Source organism: Emiliania huxleyi, assembly GCF_000372725.1.
Source record: "Emiliania huxleyi CCMP1516 chromosome Unknown EMIHUscaffold_187, whole genome shotgun sequence".
In the NCBI taxonomy this organism is placed as follows: Eukaryota; Haptophyta; order Isochrysidales; family Noelaerhabdaceae; genus Emiliania; species Emiliania huxleyi.
The window spans coordinates 84,148-107,321 of NW_005200722.1; the positions used below are offsets into that span (position 1 = coordinate 84,148).

The 23,174-nt window shown below is 67.2% G+C and overlaps 6 protein-coding genes across 6 annotated transcripts; 3 read left to right on the plus strand and 3 right to left on the minus strand.

Moving 5' to 3' along the window:
* Nucleotides 1-880: 880 nt before the first annotated feature.
* EMIHUDRAFT_113347 (hypothetical protein) lies at nt 881-3,058 on the plus strand (the record flags this gene model as incomplete). The annotated part of the gene is made up of 3 exons (XM_005782700.1): nt 881-1,465; nt 2,695-2,865; nt 2,981-3,058. 3 exons carry the CDS (start codon nt 881-883, stop codon nt 3,056-3,058), a joined length of 834 nt encoding a protein of 277 aa, XP_005782757.1.
* A 1,513-nt stretch (nt 3,059-4,571) lies between these two features.
* On the minus strand, nt 4,572-6,652 carry EMIHUDRAFT_113348 (hypothetical protein; the record flags this gene model as incomplete). The annotated part of the gene is made up of 4 exons (XM_005782701.1): nt 4,572-5,003; nt 5,559-5,636; nt 5,808-6,017; nt 6,065-6,652. 4 exons carry the CDS (start codon nt 6,650-6,652, stop codon nt 4,572-4,574), a joined length of 1,308 nt encoding a protein of 435 aa, XP_005782758.1.
* Nucleotides 6,653-11,309: 4,657 nt separating this feature from the next.
* On the minus strand, nt 11,310-13,727 carry EMIHUDRAFT_442545 (hypothetical protein). Its single transcript, XM_005782702.1, has 7 exons — nt 13,714-13,727; nt 13,272-13,571; nt 13,140-13,191; nt 12,675-12,805; nt 12,150-12,440; nt 12,004-12,081; nt 11,310-11,771 (listed from the first exon to the last, which is right to left on the minus strand). Exons 1-7 carry the CDS (start codon nt 13,714-13,716, stop codon nt 11,721-11,723), a joined length of 906 nt encoding a protein of 301 aa, XP_005782759.1. The 5' UTR covers nt 13,717-13,727; the 3' UTR covers nt 11,310-11,720.
* Nucleotides 13,728-15,951: 2,224 nt separating this feature from the next.
* Nucleotides 15,952-17,666, plus strand: EMIHUDRAFT_456607 (hypothetical protein; the record flags this gene model as incomplete). Its single annotated transcript, XM_005782703.1, has 4 exons — nt 15,952-16,630; nt 16,739-16,767; nt 16,870-17,282; nt 17,358-17,666. The coding sequence occupies 4 exons, from the start codon at nt 15,952-15,954 to the stop codon at nt 17,509-17,511; spliced, it is 1,275 nt and encodes a 424-aa protein (XP_005782760.1). The 3' UTR covers nt 17,512-17,666.
* Nucleotides 17,649-18,127, minus strand: EMIHUDRAFT_365481 (hypothetical protein). Its single transcript, XM_005782704.1, has one exon. It carries the CDS (start codon nt 18,115-18,117, stop codon nt 17,815-17,817), a length of 303 nt encoding a protein of 100 aa, XP_005782761.1. The 5' UTR covers nt 18,118-18,127; the 3' UTR covers nt 17,649-17,814.
* A 280-nt stretch (nt 18,128-18,407) lies between these two features.
* EMIHUDRAFT_456608 (hypothetical protein) lies at nt 18,408-22,679 on the plus strand (the record flags this gene model as incomplete). The annotated part of the gene is made up of 15 exons (XM_005782705.1): nt 18,408-18,635; nt 19,306-19,446; nt 20,005-20,057; nt 20,213-20,287; nt 20,362-20,606; nt 20,746-20,855; nt 20,931-21,027; nt 21,101-21,287; nt 21,358-21,406; nt 21,480-21,561; nt 21,629-21,831; nt 21,991-22,029; nt 22,097-22,153; nt 22,230-22,295; nt 22,364-22,679. Coding segments are annotated over 15 exons (1,947 nt in total), but the record flags the coding sequence as incomplete, so codon positions are not given.
* Nucleotides 22,680-23,174: the final 495 nt, after the last annotated feature.

The window sequence follows — 23,174 nt, forward strand, 5'->3', positions numbered from 1 at the left end:
CTCCTACGGCGCCTCCCGCGCCGCGGTGCCGCCCTCCGGCACGCCCGAGGAGATCGCAAACCGCGAAGGCCACGCCGACCTCGCCGCCTGGCTAGTCGCCAGCCGCGGCTGGACGCCGCTCGCGCACCTTGAGAACCTCACCCCCTCCCGCGCGCTCTCCCTGCTGCGCAGCGGCGCAAGTGTGCACGAGGGCGAGCCGACGCCGCTGCAGCGCGCCGCGGGCGGCGAGGGCGAGGCGGCGGCGCTGATCCTGCGGGCGGCGGCGCCGTGGTCGCCGGCAAGCCACTGGCTCTTCCCTGCGGCGGCCCGCGCGCGGGCGGCGCTCCTCGTCCTCTCGCTCTACGAGATCCACGAGCGGCACCATCTCGACTCGGCAGGAAACACGAAAGGCATCGCGGCGCTCGACTTTAGCGCGTGCGTGCTGCGCTTCGCGATCACGCGCGAGACTGAGTACAGGGGAGCTGCGGTTTGTTGATTCTTGTTGGCGCACTTGGAGCACTTGGAGTGCAGTGGGTCGTCTTTCCTCACATAGCGGCCACTCCTCGGATCGCTGGACGCTGGTCGAGCGGCCCGATGGGGAGGAGTGGGGCGGACTACGGGGATCGGCCTCTTACACCGCCCTTCCTTGCAGCGAGCCCCCTCCAACCCACCTGCGCTAGGTCTCGGGTTTGACGCATGGGGTCACTCCCGCGAAACTCGTGAACTAGCCGGGGCAGTCGGAGAAGGGGCAACTCCGTGCACTGACGGTCGGCCGTCAGAAACCACGCGCCTGCGTGGATCGCGTCACACCAATCCTCGCTACCAAGGCGGCCAAAGGCTATCACTGCCGCCACAATTCTTTTTCGAGGCTCCGGGGTGCGCCGCTTCCCGCTCAACGACAATGCTCCGCCTCGACGACGAGGAGTGCTACATCGACGAGCCCGTGCGCTCGAGCATCAAGCAGACGCGCTCACTCGGCCGCAAGCAGTCGTGCGTCCGCTGGCTGCCCGAGTGCTCCGCCGGCGCTGGCATTGTCGCCACCGGCACGTGGGACGAGCCGAGCAACTGCGTCCAGCTGTGGGCGGTGGCGCTGCAGCCGGAGGACGTGGAGATGGATGACGACGCCGCCGCCGCCGCCTCCGAGGCGCCAGCAGCCCGCCTGCTCGCGACGGCGCACCACGCCGCCTCCGTCCTCGGCCTCACCGCCGCCAGCGGCGGCGGCGTGGCGCCTCCGGTGGTATGCGCTGCGGGCAGCGACGGCTCCCTCTCGTGCTTCTCGGCGGCGCTGGACGCCGCCGCGCCGCCGTCCGACGCCGCCGCCGGCCCGGCCCTGCGGCTGACGCCTGCGTGGAGCGACGGTGGCGGCGGCGGCGGCGCTTTGCTGAGTGTGGACGCGTCGCCGGACGGGCTCCAGCTGGCAAGCTGCGGCGAGGGCGGCCTCCTCTCGCTCCACGACGCCGAGGGAGGCGCCATGGCGGCGGCGATCGTCCACAGTACCTGTTAGCTAAGGCAGTCACGGCGAACGACGAATGGTCAGGCGAACGCCTCGACGTCCCGACAGAGGAGAGCTGTCTGTTTAGCGCCGAGTGGTGCTCGCCGAACGAGGTGCATCTCGGCTGATCTCGGCTGTGTCTCGGCTGCATCTCGGCTGCATCTCGGCTGCATCTCGCCGAACGAGGTGCTGACGGCGGGCGCGTGCGTCTCGCTCTGGGACAAGCGAGACCTGCGGCGGCCAACAAGCAGGCTGCTCCCCTGCTGACACAGTGGGACTCTCTCTCTCTCTCTCTCTCTCTCTCTCTCTCTCTCTCTCTCTCTCTCTCTCTCTCTCTCTCTCTCTCTCTCTCTCTCTCTCTCTCTCTCTCTCTCTCTCTCTCTCTGTGTGTGTGTGTGTGTGTGTGTGTGTGTGTGTGTGTGTGTGACTCACTCCGGCCATCACGCCGTGTCATCGCACCGCACCTCGCTGTCAGGCTCCTCCCTTCCTTCGGCACTCCGATGAGCTGCTCGCCGCAGCTGCAGGCCACCACCCGCCTTGTCTCCTCCTGCCGCCACCAGAGGCCACCTCTGTCCCCCCACGTCCACGACCAAAGAAGCACATGTGCCCTGCCGAGACATAGCCGAGTATTGCCGAGATGTACCCGAGTATTGCCGAGATGCAGCCGAGATGCAGCCGAGTATAGCCGAGATATCCCAAGCCCAAAGAAAGCATTGCCCTCCCGAGATCACCCCGAGATCACCCCGAGATCACCCCGAGATCACCCCGAGATCACCCCGAGATCGCCCGAGATCACCCGAGACCACCCCGAGATCGGCGCCGACGCGGCACCTCCTCCTGCCGGCGTCTCGAGCACCCGTGGCCTTGTCGCAGCAGAGACCGGCCAGGCGACCGCCTGCCTGTACCCCCCCCCCCTCTCCTTGTAGGCGGCCAGTCGCCACCCGCAGCACCCTCACCGGGTCGCCGCCGGCGCCAGCTCCGGCGCCCTCTACGGCTGGGACCTCCGGCTGGGCGGCGGACGCGCCTCCGACCTTGGGGAGAGATGCAGCAGAGATGCGGCCGAGATGCGGCCGAGATGCGGCAGAGATGCGGCAGAGATGTGACCGAGATGCGGCAGAGATGCGGTCGAGATGCAGCGCCTCCTACCTCGGGGAGCTCGGAGGAGCCGTGTGGTGGAGCGAGGGCGGGACCACGCGAGATCGTCCGAGATCGTCCGAGACTAGGCGCACGGCGGAGACGTTTGGTGCGTCGCGTACGCGCAGCTCGCCCTCGGCGACCTCCTCTCCTGCTCCTCGGACGGCACTCTCGTCGCGCGCGCCGAGGAGGGCACCGCGTCGCAGGCTCTTCTCGAACAGCCGATCGGCTGCTCCATACACCGACGAATGACCGGAGTCGTGACGTGCAGGTGCTCGTCGCGCTCGAGCAGCCGATCAACTCGTTCCACGTCTCGCCGCTGCGACTCGCCGCCGCCTCGTCTTTCTGGTTTTAGCCGCCGCCTTTCTTGTTCAGGTGTCGCCGCTGCACGGCGGGCTCGCCGCCGCGTCGGACGCCGAGGTGCTCACCTTCATCGACCTGCGCGCGACGTGAGCGAGGCCCCTCTCGCCGTCGCGTGCCCTCGGGCGCGGCGGCGCCCAGGCAGACGGCCAGACGCACACACTTGGAGAGGGCTGAGTGCAGCGGCGAAGGGAGTGCTTGGACGGGTCTGTGCGTCGCTCGCTCCTGGCTGTCGGCGCGACGTCCTGGCCCGCCCTGCCATGATCGAACCCAGCGTGGGCTCTGTAGAGCCCAGTACCATGTTTTATTGGGAGGTGTTCCTCCTGGGGTCCGAGACTCACTGCTGTCTCGCCGCCCGCCTGGCACATACACAGGCTACGCACGTGCAGACTGAGAGATAGAGTTAGAGAGTCTCTCGCGGGGCGCCCCCGGAGCCCGGTACCCGGAACCCCGGTCGTCACCCCACAAGATCCAAGTTCGTGACCGTTTTCCGTTTGAGGATTGAGCAAGAGCATGTCTCAAAAAAGACAAAACGCCAGCGTCTCGGTGTCTCTCGCGTGGTTCTTCACTCACGTAAATCTCTGATTAATCTGCACGTAATGGGTTGCGCGGACACCGGACGACCCCGCCATAATAACAGTGTACAAGAAATCAGGCGTCGCGCACAGAGTCGATGGCACGGGGCACGCGTCTAGGCTGCACCCTCACGCTCGACACTACTTGACGGCTCGACGGCTTCTCCTCAGGGGAGAGACCGCGAGAAATAGGGACGACGTCGGCGCGCTCGCCTTCGCAGCGCGCCGCAGCGAGAGCTCTACCACTCACTCCAGAGTGAAGATGCCGAGATCCTCGTACGGTGGTGGGTCGGGCCAGTCGACTGGCTCCGCCTCGCATGGCACCCATGCTTCGCCTCTGCCCCACGCCAGCAGCTCGTTGTCGCGGGCGATTTGCTCGGCCTCTTCCTTCTTCACCAGAGCCTCAAGGAGGCGCAAGAGTCGGGCGTCAGAATCCTCCTCCGTCTCGGCCAGCATGTCGTGCACTGATGTCGGGCTAAGCAGCGACCTGGGAGGTACGATGGTACCCGATCGGCGGCGCCGGAAGGGGGCAACTATCGGGCCCATGGACCGCTCGTCGCTGAAGAATGGTGAGCCAAGACGCTGGGGCTGGTTGTGGAGAACGCACGAGGGGGTTACGGTCGGATGCATCTCGGTCCGAGTTGGCCTCCAGTCTCGGACTTCCACGAAATGTGAGCTGATTTTTTTATTCTACGAAAAGGCAGAATTTTTTTAGAACTGAGAGTCTGAGTGGCGCGTGGGCGGAGGTGATGAGCGCGGAGGCGGCAGCAGCGCGCAGCGCGGCAGCGGAGAGCGGAGCCGGAGGTGGCCGAAAAAACCGTTAAGCGTTATGCAAAAATACACAGAGAAAAAATGGGTCTGTACGAGCGATGCGCCGTTGCCGCACCGCTTTGGTACCCCGGCCCGCCTCGCACGTACAGCCGCCGGCTCCGCGTAGGTAGCGGCTAGGGTAGCGGTTTCGGCGGCCTCGCTCAAGCAACCTGCCTCTCCGGTCTCGCCTACCCGCACTGCGCCTCTTCTGCCCTCCCCTCTCACGCCCCCTCCGCCGCCTCAGCCTCCGCCTCCGCCTCCGCCTCCGCCTCCGCCTCCGCCTCCGGCGGCAGCGGCGTGCCGGGAGGCGTGCCGGGGCCCTCCGCCTCCGCCTCCTCCTCCGCCGCCGCCTGCTCCTTCTTCTTGAAGACTTCGCCCGTCTCGTCGTTGGCCGCCTCCTCCACCGCCTCCTCCACCGCCTCCTCCTCCGCCTCCTCCTCCGCCTCCTCCTCCGCCTCCTCCTCCTCCGCCGCCTCCTCCGCCTCCTCCTCCGCCGCCTCCTCCGCTGCCTCCTCCACCGCCTCCGCCGCCGCCTCCGCCGCCGCCTCGGCCACCTCTGTCGCCTCAGCCTCAGCCGCCTCAGCCTCCGCCTCTGCCTGCTGCGGAGAGGGCTGCGCCGCCGGTGCCGCCTCCGCCGGCGCCTCCGCCTCGACCTACAAGGCGGCGCTCTTCAGTCGATGGACTGACGAGAAGAAGGGCGCGAGCACGACTTCAGACTCGACCTGGAATGCCTCCTCGTCGAGGAAGTGCTGCCGCTCGTCGCCGTCCGTGTACAAGACGGTGCTCTCGCCGCTCTCGCCGTCCACCTCGCGCACCTGCTCACAGCTAGAGGCGTGAAGAGACGCGGCACACCACGGCCCAGCCCAAACTCGCCCGGTCAACGGACCAGCGCTCGATGACTACATCTCGACCACATCTTGCCTGCCTCTCGGCTACATCTCGACTACATCTTGGTTGCATCTCGGCTGCCTCTCGGCTGCCTCTCGGCTGCATCTCGGCTGCATCTCGGCGGGATCTCGCGCGCCTCGCCGATGTACCACCGCCGCTCCTCGGGCCAGTAGACGCGCACTCGCCGCCCCGGCGCCACGTCGCTCGCAGTGCCGTCCGCCCAGCGCGCGCGGAAGCGGCCGCCCGTCAGCGCCTGGGGCGGGCGGAGGAAGGGTCTCGGACAGGTCGAGGACAGGTCCAGGAAAGTGCCGCCAGGCGACCTCCTCGGGGGCGGGGGCGGGGGCGGAGGCGGAGGAGCGAGAGCGGGTGGGGGCGGGACCCTCGGCGCCAGACAGCGCCTGGAGGGAGGGAAGGGGAAGGGGGGGGGGGGGGGTCAGACGAGCGCTCCAAGGCGAATTTGGTGGTGGTGGTGGTGGTGGTGGTGTGGTGCTGGTGGTGGTGGTGGTGGTGGTGGGTGGGTGGGTGGGTGGATGGGGGGGGGGTGGGGGGGGCAACTCCCGCGCCCCCACAAACTCGGGCCGCGAGCGGTACGTGCGGTCGGGCGAGGCGAGGCGGTAGGCGTAAAAGTCGCCCCCCGACCCCGACCCCGACCAGACCGCCTTCTTGCGCGGCTTCCAGTGCACAGCCCACTCCTCGCCCACGCCCACCGTCGCCTCGGCGGCACTCTTCTCCTCCTTGAAGCGCTGCACCGCCGCCAGCAGCTGGGACAGCAGCGCCGCCTCCGCAGCGCCGAGCCCCGGCTCCTGACGCCTCGCCTATTCAGGACGAGTTCGTCACTCGAAATGATCCAGCGCCGGTGCGGGATCGGCCGCATGGGCGCCGGCTTGGGCGCCGGCTTTGGCTTTGCCGCCGCCGCCTTTGGCTTCGCCGCCGCCTTTGGCTTCGCCGCCGCCGCCGCCGCGCTGCGGCGCTGCGGCTGCGGCTGCCGTGACTGCGGCGGCCGCGCCTGCGCCGCCGGCTTGGCCCGCTTCGGCGATGGCTCTGGAGGCCGAGCTGCCTTCTGCGGCGCCAACTTGGCGCGCTTTCCCGCCATTGCCGGCTTGCTGGCCGGCGCCCGCTTTGCGGGCCGCGGCTGCTGTGCCGGGGCGGGCGGAGCTGGCCGTGGCGGAGGCGGCGCGCGTCGCGCGACGATGGACTTGAGCGCGCCACGCGCCTCGTGCACCTTCTGGAAGGCTGCCTGCGATCTCCCCGCCTCTGCTGAACTCCGGTCGGGGTGGAGGAGCTTGGCGAGAGCGCGGTACGCTTGGCCGACGTCCGCCTCTGTCCAGGTGCTCGGATTGACGCCGAGGATGGCGACCGCAGTTCGCGAACTCTCGACGTGGAGTATGGCGTCCTCCGACGTCGCCCACTGCATCGAAGAGGACTGGCGGAAAGCTGCGGAAGCGCCAATCAGGGCGGAGCAGAAAGAAAACAAAGGGCCCGGTTGTCTCTTTTCTGAGAGCTCGATACCTGTCCCCCTGATCGTCCTTCCAAAATCCTGCTCGTGCAGGTGGGGACCTTGTCCTCGTCCCATCCCTCGTTTGGCGTGTCTGTTTTCTTTCTTTCTTTCTGAGAGCTCGATAGACTCGAACAAAACTCGAGGGGCCATGATATGCAGCAAGGAGGGCGGAGCTGCGCCGAAAGGCGAAAGAAGCTGAGAGAACAAGGGAACGGCAGGCGGCAGCGGCGGCGCAGAACGAGGCAGAGGAGAGCGACGCGACAGAGGAAGAAGCGACAAGGGAGAGCACGACGAGAAGGGGGCGACCGCGAGGTGGCACGAAGGTTGAAGCGAGAATCGGAGAGAGACTGCGAAGAGAGATAGGAAGAGGCGGACGCCCAAGGGTGGGCGACGGCTAGCGCACCACACATCCCTGTGTGGTGGCGGCGTGCCGTCCTCCCATCATCCCTCCCTTGCGTTGTCTGTTTTCTTTCTTTTCTGTTGCCTGTTTTCTTTCTTTTCTTTCTTCAGAGACAGAAGCCTAGGGGAGAGGAAACACGCGCCCGCAAGTTTCTCTCGGCGGATGCATAGGAGCAACGAACATGCTTGTTGTGCTCCACCTTGTGTCGGTCGCCCCGATTGCCGTCGAACGCTGCGTCCTCCTCGTGCATTACCACTTTGCGAAATGCGGCGGCACGGAGATACGGACGCTGTTTCATCGCCACCTCTCGCCACAGTGCCGAGGGCCTGGTTGTGGGCAGCCAGCGCTGTTCCCGTGGCCGACATACACGGGCAATAACCTTTCAGCGTGGTCCGACCCCTCGGTCCGGGCAGCATTTCCACGAGTGTACATGGAGCACCACTAGGGAGGACTTCCGCCAGCACAGCATCTGATTTTGGTTGACCGGTTGAAGCGCACGCTTCGGGAGCAGCGGTCGCATTGCTCCGTCCTAACGGCTGCGCTCGTGCGGGAGCCGGCAGCGCAGACGGCTTCACATCACAACTTCTTCGGATCTCGCTCAAATACGACCGCGCTCGAATGGGCACAGCGGCTCGGCGCCGACCCCTGGTGGCGCGTTGATCAATACCCTAACACTTGGAACGTGTGGCGGCGAGAAGCCTCGCGCGCTGGCATCAGCGGCGAGGACCTCACCAAACTATTCGAGGGCGACCGGACTCCGCTCGTCGAGCTGCCCGGCGAGAGCTCTTCCTCGCGAGACGAGGCGACGGAATGCAGCCAGGTTGGAGCGTGCTCAAAACAATGTGCGAGCCAGGTCGCGTCGTGGGAACGGCGTGTCTTGGAGCGAATTGACCTTGTCGCTCCTCTATCCGCGTTCAACGAGTTTCTCCTCGAAGTCGGCCGGAAGATTGGGCTCACAACCTTACCCTCCGGTGTCCTTTGTCGTGTGCATGCACATGCACATGTGCACTTGCTGGGCGCCACGGCAAAGGACGTGGCGAGGCGCAATCGCTCGAAGGCTGAGGGAGAGTTGTTGGCTGCATACGCTCCTTGCTCACGGTATGCCTACTGGCGATGGCACTTTGCAGGGATAGATAAGCTGGGCAAAACATTGGAGGCAAGGCGCCGGTGGTGTCGGGAACGAAGAATGAGGTAGTGTCTGGTGAACAAAGCAAATGTTAATAGCTACATATACAAAAGAAAGAAAGAAAACGGACAACCCATGGGAGGGATGGGAGGACGGCACGCCGCCACCACACAGGGATTTTATATAAGGAGAGGGTGTGATGCGCTAGCCGTCGCCCACCCTTGGGCGTCCGCCTCTTCCTATCTCTCTTCGCAGTCTCTCGCCGATTCGCGCTGCAACCTTCATGCCACCTCGCGGTCGTCCCACTCTCGTCGTTCTCTCCCTTGTCGCTTCTTCCCCTGTCGCGTCGCCCTCCTCTCGTCCTCTGCCTCTCGTCCTGCGACGCCGCCGCCGCCTGCCGCTCCCTTGCTCTCGCGGCTTCTTTCGCCTTTCGTCGCAGCTCTGCCCTTCTCGCGGCATATTTTGGCCCCTCGAGTTTATCGAGCTCTCCTCGCGCAAGGACGACTCTTCTGACGCCCACTGCGATCATTTGCCGCCAGGTCATATCGTTGCTCAGGTCCACTCTGGCTCTTCGAACACTTGTACCTCCACGGATGATGCTGGCGCTGGGGTCCCCTTCGGGTGCATCGTGACAGCTGACGACCTACACATATACTGGAACAACAATGCGCGTTCGAGGGGTCCCGTACCATGCGGATTCGACCCTATCCAGTGCTCAAGTGCTCAATGCGCGTTTCCGATCTTTTTTCGGAGAGGTCGTCCCTCCAGCGACGGACTTTCGCGCGCGCTACCCCCCTCACTTTCCCGACTTTCCCGATGAATTCGCCCACGGTCCGCATCTCCCACTTTAGCTGGGGACAGAAAAAGTCGCCGCGCACCAAGGCGGCTAGCGTCGAGGCCGAGAAGCGAAGGGTCTCTGAACGGCGCTCGGCCGCGCAGTCCAGCCTCGCCGGGAGCGCAGTCCAGCGGCAGTCGGCGGCCCAAGCGATTCGAGAGCGGCCCGAGGACTTCTTTGCCACCATGCCGCCCAACCCACTTTGGCCGGGCGGGGTCTCCGAGCAGATGGTCGAGATGTTCGTCGACGAGATCCTCAACGACAAAGAGCTCAACATCGGTGCCATCCCTGACGTGATTGAACGGCAAATCTATTTATCGACTGTCCGCCTCGCGCTCAACACTATATATTGGGGCATATCGACGGTGCACGGCAAGGAGATCCTCGCAGGCCACAAGCTGCTGATGCAGCGGATCGAGGATGAGGGCGATGAGAAGGCTTCTTGGCGTTCCAATGCACTCGCCAGCCTGACTGGCTCGCTCGACAACGAGGAGTTGGGTCGGATGGCGGAGCGATTGCTAGCCAACCGAGCCGTCAATCAGCCGCTGGTGCCTGACTTCGTGGAGCGGCAGCTCTACATAAACTGCCTGAAGCTCCTCTTCCGCCTCCTCGACGCGCTCACCACCACGCTGCGCATCACCGTTTGTGGCCACGATCTAAAGCTCGTGTTTGAGCCCGTTCGGAAGGACGACGAGCGCCGCTCCTCGCTGGGGTCGGACCTCCGTGAGCGTGTCAAGAAGGTGTCACTTTCGCTCACACCGGTCAACCTGGCGGCGGTGGCGGCTTACGCTCGCGAGGCCGGCGGGGTGCCGCAACAGGATTCCAACCCTCTGTACCGTTGGTTTGTGGAGCCGATGAAGCGCGAGATGCTCGCGCAGCTGCACACGACGCTGTACGCGCTCGTCCTCGGCACCATCGACGACATGCTCGAGAACACAGTGCTCACCTTCCTCTCGGACCGAATCCGACTCGACGTTGTCTGCCGAGCTGGCGGCGTGCCGCCCGTGGCCGAGGAGTCGGACGACGCTGCTCCGCGCCGCTCGTCGTCGGCACCCACTGTGCGGAAGAGCCCAACGCGCTCGACCTCGTCCCCTCGCGGCGGCGAGAAGTCCGAGGCGTACTACGCCCACCTTGGCGCAAGGGGCTCGGGCGTGTCTGTGGCGGCCGCGGCAGCCTCCACAGGCCTCGCGCTCGTGGTCGGCGTCGGGATTGGCGTCGCGCTGAAGGGGAGGCGGTAGAGCCAAGTGTAGAGCCACCCGTGGCGATAGGAATCTTAGATCTACTGTCAGGGTTTCTGCTGCCTTCGAGAAGCGAATAAAGAGTACAGACTGCGCCCCTCTAAGCCACGACAATGCCATGATCAAATCGCGCCGTTGCGAGCGCCGCCACACCGGGCCGAGCGTTTTTGATCTCTCGGTAAGTGGGCGCCCACCCGCCGCCTCTGAGGGGGTCGGGCCCCCTAGACTGAAAACAAAAACAAGCTCGAAAACAGCCCCCAAATCAGCCTGCGAGAGAGGCACTGCGCGCCGCTGACCTCATGTGGGGGGATGTGTGCCGACACCAATACTGATCTAAAACCTGGAAACCCTTGTTCAAAGCCGACCCGAAGCGCCATCTTCCTGCTCCCACCTGATGCTGCTTCCCCGCGCCGCCTCCTTGGCCCCCTTGGGTGTATTTTCTACTCCCAGTGGGGGGCCTGGGCCCCCGGGCCCCCTCTTGTTTTCTGTTTTCTGTTTTTCAACACGCCCGCCCGCCCGCCACCCCGAGGCGGCTCGGCCCCCCACTTACCGAGAGATCAAAATCGCTCGGCCCCGCCTCGCGCACGCGCATTAGTCGCGGGGTCGTACCGCTCCACCGAGCTGGATGAGTTACCCGTGTCGCCGTCGTACCCGCCCACAACGTACAGCTTCCCATCGAGCACCGGCACGCGGGGCTGGTTCCGAGCCACCGCCGTCGGCGCCACCGCCTCCCACGTCCGGCGAGAGTGAGGACCTCGGAGAGGATCCACTCGGGCTGCTCCGCGAGCCGTGCAGCGTGCTCCTCCGCCACGCGCAGCGCGGCGGCGCTCGCGCCCGCCTGCGCCTCGATGATATGGCGCGCACCGCGCACAGCTGAGACTCTGCCTCTGATGCGGGCGCGTACTGTGGAGCGTGTGGACGGTGGCGTCCTGGCGGCGAGGGGCGCGAGAAGAGGCGCGGGGGGCTGCTGGCGCGGGGGCGCATCGGAGCCAGGAACAAAAACTGCCGCCCGCGATGCGAACATCCACACTGCAGACTCCACAGTCTCCAGCGCTGCCACTACCGCACCAATAATAACAACACATAGCGTGTCGGTGCACGACACCGCGAGCTCTCAAAACGAACCGCTCGATCTCGAATATACCTCAACCTCTTACCTCATCATCTCGCCGGCGCCCCGCTCTCCCCGTGGCCCCTCCGGCCCCCGCGCCAAAGCCGCGCCCCTCCCTCCGCCTCGCGGCGCCGCCCCTCCGCCGTCGCACCCGTCGCGCCCCCTCAAAGCAGACAACCGGAGATGGTCGACTGCAGTGGAGAGGCTGTGGGCGGCGGGCGCGCGCGCGCAGAGAAGCGGGCGCCCCGCCCCGCCCCCTCGTGCTCCCGCGTGGCTACTTCTTCTTCGTGTGCGACTCGAGCAGCACGTCGCGCGAATCGGTCACCTAAGCGCCGGACGGTTCTTGTTCACGCCTCTTCGCGGCCGGGCGGCGGCGGCACTCGCGGGTGAGGGATCGATGAGCAGCAGCTAACGCGAGGGAGCAGCGCTGATGTGTGGAGCAGCGCTGATGTGTGGAGCAGCGCTGATGTGTGGAGCAGCGCTGATGTGTGGAGCAGCGCTGATGTGTGGAGCAGCGCTGATGTGTGGAGCAGCCGGCGTCGTCCACTAGCGCTCACGTTGAGCAGCAGCGACTGCGTGTCAAGGTAGACCTTGTTAGTCGACTTGGACAGCGTGCCAGCGACGTCGCGCGCCGCCTAATGATGCTGATGACGGATGACCGAGGACTGGTCGATGACTAGCATGCGCCTACCACACGCCGCGCCTCCAGCCGGCGCAGCTGGATGTAGCCGGGGTTGTCGCGCACCGCGTCGCCGATCAGCTTTGCCGACTTGGCCTCTCCCTGCGCCTTGATGACGGTCGACTTCTTCTCTTGCTTGGCCTTGTCGACGACAAACTTGGCTCGCTCCGCCTCCTGCTGCGCAACCTGCTTCGCCTCGACCGCCGCGGTGTACTCTTTGCCAAAGGAGAGGTGCGTGATCGAGACGTCGTCGAGCTCGAGGTGGAACTCGCGCGCGCGGGAGAGGAGGTCCGTCCTGATCCTCTGGGAGACTGCCTGCCAATAATTAGATACATACATTAGATCCTCTGGGAGACTGCCTGCCACGCGTCAAGCGATGCCGGTCAAGAGTAGGTCGTGCCACAGCAGCAGTCCCGGTGTACCACCGGTGAACAGCATGGCTGTCTGCAGCTTGAGCCCGAGCGTGTGCGAGGCCGCCTCGCGCGATGCGCGATGAGCTGGGACGCTGCATCTCGGCTCCACCTCGGCCACATCTCGGCTCTATCTCGCCTCGCGCTGCGTGATGAGCTGCGACGCGTTGTACTGCGCCACCACCGACTTGAGCACCTCGTTGACGATGGAGGGGAGGACGCGCTCGTCGTAGTCGGTGCCGAGCTCGCGGTAGATTGTGGGGAGGAAGCCTGCGGAGATTGCGATCTCGCTCATCTCCCGGGTGGTGGGAGGAGCGGTCTCCGGGGTGGTGGGTGGGTGGGGGAGGGGAGGAGAGGAGAGGGGTTGGAAGGAGGAGAGGGAAGGAGGGCAGAGGGAGAGAGGGGTGGGGGGTGGGAGGGGAGGAGGTTGGGGGGGAGAGTCGGGTAAGAGGGAGCGGCTGGGGCGGGGAGGCCGATGCAGCGAGGCTGCAGCCAGGCTCGAGTACTTGGTGCCTCTCCGGGCATGCCACTCGAGTGGTGGGCCGAGAGGCGGGAGAGTGGGAGTGTCGGAGGGAAACCCCCCCCCCCCCCACCGCCCTCTCACCGGGGTCGGGTCGCGAGAGGACGCGCAGCGAGATGTTGACCATCTGCAGGTCCTGTGGGGAGGACGGTTCCGGGAAGGTTCAGAGCTGCAGCCGAGCGAGCGGCGGCGAGAGGTGCGCCGGCGGAAGGGGACCTTGCTGCCGGTGAGCGACTGGATCATGCGCGGCTTGGCACGCACGTCGTACAGCACCGGCCGCTGGAACCACGGCAGCACCAGGTGCGTCCCCTCGCCCCGCACGCGCTGCTGCACTCCGCCAAACCGGTGGTACATGACGGCGCGGTGGCCGCCCTCGACGTTAAACAAGCAATTGGCGGAGCCGTAGGCGAGGCCCGTCAGCCCGACCGCACCCAGCCCGAGCGCTCCCATCGGCGCGCCGCCGCCCGAAGGCAGGTTCGCAAAGATGCGCTGCGCTGCTTCCCGCACCTTGTCCGCCTGTGCAGCGTGGGTGTGACGAGGGGTGAGGAGTTCGGAGGAGGCGCGTGGAGAGGGAGGCGGCGGCGAAGGCGGCGGTGGAGGGGTGTTTCGAAGCGTCGATGCGGGCGGGATGGGGAGGCAGAGGCCGCGGCCGAGAGACCATCGCACGCGTCGTCTCGTCTCTAAGCTCCAAAAGAAGTTTAGGCAAAAAGAAGAATTCTAAAAATAAGCCGCTTTCACAGCCTACTCAGGGTGTGTGGCAGCCAGCTGGCTGTGTGTCTTGTGAGCCTGTTTGTGTCTGTGTGTCGCTCGTGCGTGTCGTCATCATCTGTCTAGCGTCCACCCATACCGCGTTGGTGTCCAGTCCGAGCCTGGCTGTTCTTCACCTTTCTACCTACCTACCTACGCACACTGGCACGACAAGGGCGCGGACTGGCGCGGACTGGCACACACACCGGCTCACCAAAGAAGAATAACTTAGCGGTGAAAATGTTTTCTCCTAACGGTGTGGGGGCGCGGAGGGCTTGTTGGCGAGCCAAAATGGTGTTTTCCGAGGCGCTGCGCTTTTCCGAGGCGCTGCGCTAGGCTCAGAGCGGGTAGATCTGCTTTGGAAAAGAATACCACACCCGGCAAGTTATCATTCCCGGCCTTACTATGATTACCTACCCTTGCCGACCGACGGGCCACGCCCCGCAAGCAGCAGCGTGCAGTGTTTGGTTGAACTTGCTGCTCGCCAGCGTTCCTCCTCCTACTCCCCGCTCCATGCCCGGCATGCAAATGCCCGAGGATCCCACCCTCGCCGCGCTGAGTGGCATGCTCATGATGATGGTACGCGCGCCCGGGACCGATTGGCTGCCACTGTCCTGTTGCCATACTCATCTGCACAGCGAGCAATGCAGACGTTTGGAATAGCGGATCACGGGTGACTTCACCCGTTGCGTCTGCAGATACTGATGATGTGCCTTCGGATGACGCTGATGCAGTACATCGGCGGGTTCATATACTCCATGTGCGACTGCCTATGCGGCTGCTTCTCGCGCGGAGTAGCGAGCGCCAAGGAGCGCATGGTCCGCTCCGACCACGGCTGCGTGCGATGGGTCGGCGAGCGGTTGCCGGAGCCAGAGCCAGTGAGCCACCACCACTGCCATCTCTGGTTCTGTGCAAGACAACCGCACCCACTGCCGCACCCACATCTAGCCCGTTGCTCTCTGGAGACTCAAAACCGCTCGCTGCCGTGCCCCGCCGGCCTCTACAGGAGCCGCCGGAAGAGTTCCACATGTATGCAGAGGTCTTCCTGCGCGAGGTGACGCCCGACAGCGCGCTCGGGCTCGTGGGCGTGCTGCCGAGCGACACGCTCTCGGACCTCGCCGAGCGGGTGGGCGGGCTGCTCGAGCCTCCGCCGCCAGAGGAGCTAAGCCTCTACGTGGCGCGGTGGCCGCCGCTGCCGGGAGGGACGCCGCTGTTCCCGCTGCTCCCGGCCATGTCGGCGGGCAAGGGCAAGGGCAAGGGCGGCGACGGCGCTGCGCGCGCAGACGACGACGGCTCGGCGGCCACCGCGGGAACTGCCACCGGCGGCGTTGCTGTGGGGGCGGCGGCGGCCGCCGGGGCGGGAGCCTGGGGAGGCTGGGGAGGGGGAGGGGGCGGCGCCGGCGGCTGGGGAGGCGGGCGCGGCGGCATCATGCCGAGAGGTCTGAGGAGCGACGACGTCGCCGCGGCAGACCTGCACGATGACGGGGCCGCGGCTGCCGGCGGCATGGCTGGCGGTGCCGCCGCTGGGGGGATGATGACGGGCGGCAAGGGGGGCGGTGGCGGTGGCGGGATGGGTGGCGGGCGAGCTGGAGGCGCGGCCGGTGGCCGCGGCGGCGGCAGGGGCGGTGGCGCCGGCGGCAAGGGCAAGGGCGGCAAGGGTGGCAAGGGTGGGAAGGGCTGGGGAAAGGGCGAGGGCGGCAAGGGCCTCAAGGAGCTGATATTGAGCGGCGGGAGGGTGCTGGTGGTGGACGGGTTCGGCGCCAGGGCGCCCGAGCACCGGCGGGAGGCGGCCTTCCCTCTCCGGAGAGGATCGCAGCGGTGGTCGTCGCAGCGCGACGCGAAGGAGGATGAGGAGGCGCCGCTGATTCTGTGAGATCATGTCACACCAACGCACGTACCTTCCGCCCCAGGGATTGCGGATAGGAGTGTGGTGCTAGCCGTCTCCCGTTCGATAGAAAGAAAGCAGACAAGCGAGCCGGCGCGCATTTCTTTTGGTTTCCGGGCCGGAACATCCGAGGACGAGGTCTGCTTGGCGAGCCTCCTCTTCGTCCTCTCCGTTGCGGGCCCGCCCGCGCCTTCAGCCCTGTAGAGGCCGCGCTCGACGAGGGCGGCGACGGCGAGTAAGCCGAGGCCGCAACCCGACGCGCGAATGACGAAGGTGGAGATCGAGGTCGTGGTCGACGTGCCGTACGCAAGCTATCGCGAGGACAGCCGTGAGACGATGACAGTCAGAGAGGACCGGTTCTGGGCCTTCACACTGGCAGTGACGTTTGGCTTCTCCGCTGGGTACGTGGATGCCAACACGAAGCGCCGCTTTGCCACTTTCGGCTCCCTCATGACGGGTAATGCCGTCCAGCTTGGAACCGCCGCCGCCGGCGGTGACTGGCACGAGGCCGCTCTCTGTGCGTCGACATTCGTGGCGTTCGACGTCGGCTTGATGGTCACGTCGCATATAATCCACTTGGCCACCCGCGATAGCAGCAGGGAGAGCCTCGTCAGCCCCAAACCGCACGGCAGCAGGGATGGTGCGGGGCTCGATCGCCGTGCGCTGCCGGCCGCCGTGCGCTTTTGGGCCGCGGTGCTCATTTGTGTCGGCCTCGTCAGCTGCGACGCGCTGCAGGCTGTGCTCACGCCGATCAGCTTTGACCAGAGATTCGCCGGAGCATTCGCTGCCTTCGCCATGGGCGTCCAAAACGTCTGCACGCTCAAGGGCGCCCTGCACCAAAACACGTCACTTCTTGGCGGGAGCATGCAGCAGCTCGCCTTCGTCACCTACCGGTGGCTCATCGGAACGGCAAACTCCGAGGAGCTGAACGAGGCGGCCGAGAGTTTTGTCGTCTTCCTGGGGTATCTGGCCGGCGCGGCGGCCGGCGCGGCGTCGCTCTGGGTGATTGGGCACGAGTGGTCCCTGTGGCCGGTGGCCGTATTTATCGCAGGCGGTCTGTGGCTCACGCCCCGAATCCCGGTCGCGCGTCGATAATCCTGCATAGCCTACGAGCTGGCGGTGGCGCGCTTCAGTGCGTGCAGCGCGACAGCGGAATGGCCACATCCTCCCCAGCTCGTATAGCTACAGCTGGCCTTTGCCGACGAGGTCAAGGCAGTGATGCGCGCGGGCTTTGAGCATATGCAGGCGGAGGACGGCGGCGCGGTCTACCTGCGCCTCTCCACGCGCGCCGTCGAGCAGATGCCGCGAGACCTTGCCGCGGACTCGGCCCTCCACGACGCCATCGTCCGCGGAGGCTACTGGCACGTGCCGCCGCACGCAGCGACGAAGGTGGTCATCGCCTTCAGCGGCGTCGTCGCGCCGGAGGCGATCGCCGCACAGCGCTCGCTCGGCGCGTCGGCGGCGCTGCTGCAGGTCACCTCCTACGACCGCCTCACCAACGAGTGGAAGGAGCGAAGAGGCGGCAGCTACGTCACGGAGCTGCTGGGCGGCATCCCCCGCGGCGCTCGGCTGGTGACGGTCCTCGACGGACACCCGTCCGCACCCCTACCCCCACCGCGCAGCGCGAAACGGCCTTGTGCGAAAACCGTGATGCGTGTGCGCGTGTATAGGTCCGCCCTCTCCTGGCTCGGAGGCGTCCACGGCCACCCGGTGACCCCACTGGGCGTGACGGAGTTTGGGCAGACAGGCGATGTGCTCGAGCTGTACGAGAGGTACGAGATCGACGAGGCGGCCATCCTCCGGGCGTGCGAGCAGATCTGCTGAGGTCTCACCCACCTCCATCCTCCTGCTCCTCCCCTCCCTCACCCCTGCGCCCTGGCCGCTGCTGTGTAGCGGTGTGTTGCTACTTGCACGATTACACTTTTGTAGAGAGCGGGAACGCAATACATCTTTCACACTTTGTACATTCCGGTAGAGGCAAAAAAAGGGCGCGCGAGGAGTACTGGCACGTCAATACATGCAGACACACACGGAGGACCTGGGGAGGAGGGAGCCCGAGACGGCGTACCGGCAATAGACAAGGGCACACAACGAGGCAGACATCGACGTCCAGGCTTAAGGTCGATTCTAGGCGCAAGCCAGCTCGCGATACACCATCGCTCCGTGGACACTGAGAACTCGGCCAGCGAAGGGCGGGGCGTTCTCAAAGCGCACCCACCCGTTTCGTACCAGCGCCGCTCGATTGGCTTTCGACGTACCAGCACTGCTCGATTCGCCTTGGACGTACGGGATGGCCTCGCCACCCGCCTTTGCAGTGTAGTCGGGCGTCCAGGAGCGTTGAAAACGGGGACGAGCGCGCGGGCACCGTGGAAGCAGGCGGCGGAGGAAGCACAGGAACGAGCGCCGCTCGCCGCGCTTAGAGCTGGCCATCGTTTCGTCGCTAGTGCCGAAGACGAGACAGCGTGATAGCAGTCGGAGAATGTTTGCGCTGCGAACCTTGGATTTTTCTTTCTTTCAGGTAAGAATGTGCGAGAGCCACACTGAAAAAAGAAAATGCCTTGCCGATGATGCGAAGACCAGGAACCTGTGCAGACATTCGTAGCACCGTGCGACACTTGACGACACGATGGCACTCGCGACCGCCGCGACGGCCTCGTGGCGCTGAGCTGCTCCCAATGAGCTGTGCTGACGAGCCGGCTCTGCCATGGACGCCGGCGTCCATGGCACGGCCCGGACCGCTTCCCGTCGGCTGGCGCATCCTCAAGCGCTCGTGGCGCGGCTGCTATGAGCGGGCGCTTGTGGTGGTCGACGGCTGGCTGCTCACCCTCGAGCCTGCGTCGGGCCGGACGACAAATACGTGGCCGCTGGCCGACGTGCTTGGCGTCGAACGGCGCGGCGCCGCGGACGTCGCCCTCCGCCTCGCCGGCCCGTGTGGCGCCGCCGGCTGGGTCCGGCTCCTCACCGTGGTCGCGCCGTCGGCGGCCGCAGCCGAGTCGCTGGCGGCGGCGCTGTCGCAGCACGTCACGCGGCAGCTGCCGGCGGAGCCTGCGGCGGCGGCAGCGAGCGAGCTCTCGGGCTCTGTCCTCGACGCGCGCCCCTGCCAGCTGCCTCGGACACGCACCCACTCCATCTCTGCCTCCGCACCCGGCACTCCGCTGATACCGCGAGCGGCTGCAAACCGCACGCCGCTGGCGCCGGTCGTGCCGCTTCCGCCGGCGGTGCCGCCACTTGCGCCGCTGCCGCCCTCCTCTGTCGCGCATGACGCCGCCGGCTCGTCCTCCGCCCGCCTGCCGCCCTCGGCCGCCTCGGCGGTGATGGTGCCAAAGGCGCGACTAGAGACCGACAGAGAAGAGAGACAAGGCCCACAGACACGCTGGCACAGAGACACGCGGATATCACCAGACGTGCCAGAGGACGCTCGACAGTCGCTGCGCTTGGCTCGCACGCTCTCGACACGGAGCCTGCCCTGACCCTGCTCGGAGCCTGCCCCAGGTGCGGGCGTCCTCCTCCCCCGCCTTCAGCGCTGCCCCCCCCAGTGGGCCGGATGGCGAGCGGGCGGTCACCTCGTCGGCAGCGGCGTGGAGAGCGAGTGAGCGGGAGGGGATGGGCGTTGGGCAGGGCGAGAGGCCGGGCGAAGCCTCGCGCCAGCCAGATGGCGCTTCCGCCTCTGGCGCCTCGGACAGCCACTCGATCGGCTCCGACAGCGGCTCGCACGCCCCGCCGGCCGACTCGGATGCCGACGTCGCGATCCCCCTCGAGGTGCTCGTCTCGTTGAGGACGGGTGGGTGAAGAGGGAGGAGCTGCCCGCATAGGTCGAGCTCCACTTCGAGGTGCTCGTCTCGGTCCAGAAAGCGCGCAACTTGCCGCCGCCGCCCGCCCTCGCCGCCGCGCCGCGCGTGTCCGTCGCCTGGGGCGAGCCGCCGCTCGACGCCTTCCTGCAGACCACGGCGAGGGCATCGAAGCGGTCGAGTCCTGTTCGCAATAGGCGTGCCGCCGCTCGCTCCGCGCCCGTCCGACGTGCAGGCGCTGCCCCCCTTCGCGCTCGACCAGCCGGAGGGCGGAGGAGACAACGGGCACAGCGGCAGAGGAGGCGGAGGAGGAGGGGGGGGCGGAGGAGGAGGTGGTGGTGGAGGGGGAGGTGGGCCCTCGCGAAGCACTGGTTGCGATCGGCGCCCCCTCGGGTCAGGAGGGCGCGAGGGCGGCGGCGGCGTGAGCGGCGGCGTGAGCGGCTTGCTCGGCGGGGAGAGTGGGCGGGCGGAGGAGGGGGCGGGCAGGCATTGGGGCGAGGAGGGGCCGTCCGGCACGAGGCTGACGCAGCGGCCGGTCTCGTTTGAGACGGCGTCGGGGCATGGCGAGGCGGCGTCCCCGCGGTGGGGGTCCGGGGCGCACTTCTCGTACTCTGCTTCTGCGGCGCAGCTCGCCACGAGAGTGGTGCGGCTCTCGCTGCGCCACCCGAGGCGGGGGCTGCTGCCTGCCGCCGGCAGCGAGTGGCTGCTGCCAGCAGCGACGGGCTCATTGGTGGTAGGCTGGGCGTGCTGCCCGACTCCGACTTGGGCGCGTGCGAGGTGCGGCTGAGCGAGGTCGCGTCGGGGCCGATCAAGTACGATCTGCCCGTCCTCGACGCCGCACTTGCTGTCGACTCATGGCGCACGAGCGAACGAAATCATGAACTAGGTACGACTTGCCCGTCCTCGACGCTGCCGGCGCGCCGCGTGGCCGGCTCGTCTTCACGGTTCGGATGATCCAAAAGTGCGTGCTCGCCGTGACGGTGCCGTGGGCGAAAGCGACGATGCGCTCGCTGCAGCGGCACACCTCGGTCGCGTCTCAGGAGGCCGCGCACCGCGAGCGGGCCTTCTCGCTCTCGGCGGCCCTCGCCATGGAGAGCGACGCGTGCGAGCCTCAGGGCTCATCAGCAGTCAGTCATGAACAGGCGGCCCTCACCATGGAGAGCGACGAGTGCGAGCCGATGCGAATCGACTTCGACGCAGGCTCGCTGCGGCTCCTCGCCGGGCGCCTCGCTGCCGTCCTGTGCTACACCTCTCTGCTGCCCCCTCTCAGGCTCGCTGCGGCTCCTCGACGGCGCCCAGGTCCAGATCTCGTACGACACGTCGCCGCTGCCGCACCGGCCCGCCATCGAGGCGGAGGCGTCCGCCGCCGCCTTCGCCCAGGAGCCGCGCCGTCTCGACGGTGCGCGTCGCCGGACGCCACTCATTCACTCACTGCGACGACCTACTAATGACTAGGAGTCGCTCCATCTCGTCGTGCGCGTCGCCGGCCGCCGCCAAGCCGCCAGTGGCGCCGCCGCCGCCGCGCCGCTCTCGCCGAGCCTCGCCCCTCGCGGCGACCGACCCTCCCGCGTCGGATTGCTCGGCTCGATGTTGGGTCACTGACCGCTGAGTCGACGACGGAGTAGGCGACCCGTCGTCCCACCTCCGCTCTCCGGGCTCGTACGCGGCTTCGGTGGGCGCCTCGTCCTCCTCCGCATCCTCCGCCCTGAGCGGCGAAGGCGGCGGCGGGGGCGGGGGCGGGGAGAGGGAGGAGAGGCTGCGAGGCGAGGTGTGGCTGCCGATCACAAAGGTGTACACGCCGGGCGACGAGCGGCGCGCGAGTGGGGGCGGGAGGGGGGGGCTTCCTTCTCTCCTCCGGCCGACCAGCCGCTCCTGTGAACAGGCGCGCGACCGCCGAGTTTGACGAAGTCCTGTGGAAGAACGGGCAGCGGGTGGGAAAGCTCGCCGGCGGGTGTGGTCGCGGCTCGGAGGTTGCCCGGAACCTTCTCGGAACTGTCCCCTCAGGTGGGCCGCCTCGCCGGCTGCGTGGTTGTGCTCAACGGGCCGCGAGTCGTGCAGCTGGCGGGTGGCTTCTACACGGAGCATGGCACCTTGCCCGCCGGGCCCGCCGCCCTCTAGTACGAGCTAGTGAGAGCAGTCGATGTTGGTCCCAGGCATCTTGCCAGTCGGGCCGGTCGCTTTCGACTCGACTGCGGCGAGCGCCGCGCGGGGGAACGGCGCCGCCAAGGTCGAGCGTTCCCTCGAGTTGAACGGCGGCGAGTCCCTCGACGCCGAGGGAGGCGGCGGCGCGGACGGGAGGGACGGCGGCGGGGATCAGTTCCGGCCGCCGCCGCGCGGGACCGACCTCCCTCGGCAGGTGAAGAGTATGGGCGAGATGTGGCCGAGTGAGGAGATGCACGGCCTCCCCCCGGCAGCTAGGGGATGGCGAGTGTCCGGCAGCTCACCAACCCGCTCACCAGTGCCGCTGCGTTCGCTGACTGGCTCCTCCGTCCTCCCCCCCCCCCCCCCCCGGCAGGTGGAGGCGCTGCTCGCGCTGACGCACGGGCTCAAGCAGGTCCTCGAAGCCGCACGCACCGCCGCTTGAGGATCAGCCCCTCATTGTGAAGCGTACGCACCCGCAGGTGATCCTCGAGCTGCACACTTCCGCCGCCGCCGGCCGCGCGACGGACGCGTACGGGGTGCGGGCCCGCCAGCCGACTGTGAATGAAGTAGCAGTGAGCATGAGTAGCAGTGCGTAGCTCGTACTCATCCTAGGTCGGCCCCGCCACCGACGCGTACAGCGCGCAGCGGTCGCCCCTCGGCCCGCTCGCTGTGGGGAGGGAGCCCGAGCGCTTGCCTCCCCCTCCTCGACTCAATCGAGTCACTCATGAGGAGCAATCAGCCCTTAGGAGCTCGAGCACGCGGCACCCCTCCTCCCGCCGGCCGCGGCGGTGGCCGCCTCCTCCCTTTGCGCCGTGTCGGCCGGCGACACTTCCGAGACACTACCGAGGCATTCCCGAGACGTCGCCGATCCGACCTCCGGCGCGGGCGGCGGCGGCGGCGGCGGCGGCGGCGGCGGCGGCGGCGGCATCGGCGGCGAGGGAGGCGGGTGGCCGCCGGGCAGCGGCGAGATGTGCGCCCGTCGGCTGGCGATCCTCTGCTCTCGGCTGCAGCTGCTGCTCTGCTCCTCGCACAAGGAGTCGGTGCTCTCCTTCTTCTACCCGTCGCCGGAGGGGCTGGCGTGGACGCAGCTGCTGCTGCTGCGGCTGTGGTCGTACCTCCTCTCGCAGGCCGAGCACCTTCCCTACCGGCACCAGCCCGCCCTCTTCGCCACCCTCACGCCGCTGATGGAGCGCGGCGAGCTGGGGCCGTCGGCGCTGCTCGGCGCCCCCGCCTTGCTGCTCGAGAAGTACGCGCACGTGCTGTGGCAGACGGTCGGCTACGTCGTCTCAAAGCTCAACCGCAAGGCGGCGCCGTCCGAGGTGCGCGTCTTCTGCTCGCACGCGCTCTCGATCGCCTTCTTCCGGCTGCCGCTGCTGCGGCCGGTGCCGCTCGGGCGCACTCCCGCCCGCAAGGCGGCAGGACTAGCCACTGAGGAGGGACGGGTGACCCCGTCAGGTGCTTCTCGGCGCCATCCTGCCTCCGGGCGAGAACCGCTTCAAGCACGTGCGCGAGTGGAACCTGCCCTGGTCGCTGCAGCGGGCGGCGCTGCGGGAGGGG